Source organism: Penaeus japonicus, unplaced genomic scaffold, assembly GCF_977035675.1.
Source record: "Penaeus japonicus unplaced genomic scaffold, GWHDUDI00000001_assembly GWHDUDI00000025, whole genome shotgun sequence".
Taxonomy (NCBI): domain Eukaryota; kingdom Metazoa; phylum Arthropoda; class Malacostraca; order Decapoda; family Penaeidae; genus Penaeus; species Penaeus japonicus.
The window spans coordinates 22,979,186-22,981,685 of NW_028234427.1; the positions used below are offsets into that span (position 1 = coordinate 22,979,186).

A 2,500-nucleotide genomic window follows, 5' to 3' on the forward strand; every position below is an offset into this window, starting at 1 on the left:
CCGTTTGTGCTCATATACACCACATTCTCCATGCAGCCGTAAGGGGAAAGGTATGTATTGTATACCTCTTTGGTATTTTTGATTAAGAACTGTTTTGGATTTGTTTTTGTTAAGTACTTGTGACTCAAGTATATAGTATATTTTCCATGTACAGGAACAGCATGGAATTTATGGCAGCAGTACAGCCCTCAATGGCATAAAAGAACATGGGGTCTTATTTACTTACACACCCCCTGCAACCGATGGAGCAAATGGAAGTAAAAGAAGACCACCACCACTCTCTTACTGGGTTGTTGGGTAAGTTGGAGGTGTTGATGTAACCTGCCTCCTTTGCTGGCTATCCGTAGTTTTTCAAAATTGTCCCTTGGTTTGGGAAATTCAAAGAGCCTTTGATTATTTACATGGGAAACAACATTCTAACTTTATGAAAAATATTATAGAGCTTAGGTTGAAAGGAAATTAACACTGATAAAGCTTCTTGATAGTCCAGAATTACCTATACATTTCTGTATGATTCTGCTAATGATTTTTATAGACTTTTTTGACTTTTAAGTCACTCTTTACCAATTCTTGAAAAAAACATTACATAGGCAAATTAAATAGAAAAAGACACTAAAAAACTCTTCTGAAGTGGTTTCTTTTCATTAAATGGTCACAAAACTCTGCTTGTATATAGAGCCATTGAAACTGAGACCTTTAGTGGACACAAGATATTAACTTCATCACTTTCTCCTTCCACCTTCCAGAAGATTGCTTGGTCCACCATATCACCGAGAAATTTACATCTGCTACCATGAAGCCATTCCCCAGAATGTCATTGAATTAGCTTTCCGCGTGTCACTGGGATGCATCATTTGAGTTATATCACATTTTCATCTCGTAAAAAAAATCAATTGAATAATTGCATACTCCTATTGGGAAGTACTCCCATCATTAATAAACAGACACTATGGTCATTGTACATGATATGAGCCACTATATTTTATGAATACTTATGATGGTTGTCTAACTAATCTGCAATAGCTGTGATCAAGAAAAGTCACCTTTTAAGAAGTTATGAGGCCGTTTTTATTGTTCATGACAAGTTTGAGTACTAAATTATATTTTAAGAAAATTGTTTTTATTGTTTGTAAGGCAGCTAACATTATTTTCAATAATGCAATTATTGTGTTAAGCATACATATATATATATTTTTTACCATGTACTTACATCATTAAGCTATAGTATTTTTTTATAGTTTCATACCAATTGAATAGCTAGACTAGCATCTGTTCCGCAGATTTTGTTTGGGGTAAAAAATGGTGGTTTTGGGGTAATAACTCTTGAATGGAACGTTAGAGTGGATTCTAAACATATACTAATGCAAATTAAACATTACTTTTGATCTCTCTGAACCATTCCATACAAAAAAAGCTTTAAACAAAAAGCACTTAATAACTTTTGTTCAAAACTTTTTACTTATTGAAGTATTTGTTATAACTTTATACTTTTCTAATTTCATAAATAAAATTGATAAATAAAAAAATATTGTATCATTCATTTTTCACTGTTGTAGAAGGAGATAACTGTACACATCTCAAAAGACTATAGAGTAATTGAATGAATTCAATCAGTACATTGTAAGATATTGGCAAAAATGATGTGACATGCATTTTCTTCCCCCCAAGTTTTCAAATAATTATATTTTGTTTTACTCTCATATATAAAAATTACATTTACCTGATGCCACTCCCGCTGACTAGATAACAAGTGTTAGATCTCTCCTGGCCCGATGCTCTCAGAACACTTTTCACTCACCCAATTCTTCATAAGTTAAGAAAAATGTTTCTATACAAATGGAACTCCTATGAGTATATGCATACATAATAATGTGAAATATGTGTTTTGAGGGAGTGATCATGATACAATAGGACGTCATCCAGCAGGAGCAAAGTATTCCCATGACGTGATATCACACCATCGGAATGAATGGGTTAATGCAGCTTTCTATATCTTTTTTTTATGCTTTGCAGTTGTTTTTTTTAATCTGCTATTATACATCAAAGTAACTAAACAAGTCACCTCAAACAATACCTAAGAATGATCTTATATGTAGGCCATCAGTATTTATCATGTAACAATCTATGTTCCTCTGTGTTCAAGGTTATAGGAAAAAAAGAAAATCTCAGAGCACCACTTTAATAAATCATCATTGTAACAAACTGTACATTTCTTCACACACACATGCTAACTAATATAATAATCTTTTGCTCCTTATCATTTACATACTTGTGTAAAGTTCTTAAAACTTTCTACATTCCACACAAAATACATACTGTATGTTCCACCATATTACCAAAACAATCTTGTGCAAGTCATTACATTTAAAATATCTAACTGCATAGTTACTAAAGGTGTATTCATCATATACACTCTACATCTAAACAATATCCAAAAAAGGCAGCTAAAAACAATGTACCTTAGTTCCAAAAGCCAAGCAAATTGAAGCCAAACCAGATT

The 2,500-nt window shown here is 32.4% G+C and overlaps 1 protein-coding gene across 7 annotated transcripts in view; it reads left to right on the forward strand.

Annotated features, from left to right (window-relative positions):
• The window catches only part of in (inturned planar cell polarity protein), a 16,631-nt gene extending 15,105 nt beyond the window's left edge, over positions 1-1,526 (forward strand). For 4 of the 7 annotated variants that reach the window (XM_043037875.2, XM_086551464.1, XM_043037872.2 and 1 more), the window contains exons 21-23: positions 1-50; positions 137-297; positions 747-1,009. The exon at positions 1-50 is cut by the window's left edge and continues 176 nt beyond it. In XM_043037875.2, the coding sequence (XP_042893809.2) occupies positions 1-50; positions 137-297; positions 747-858 (323 nt within the window). In that variant the 3' untranslated portion in view covers positions 859-1,009. Of the gene's footprint in view, positions 51-136; positions 298-746 lie in introns of all 7 variants that reach the window. The other 3 variants (XM_086551466.1, XM_043037877.2, XM_086551467.1) reach the window with 2 other exon arrangements.
• Positions 1,527-2,500: the final 974 nt, after the last annotated feature.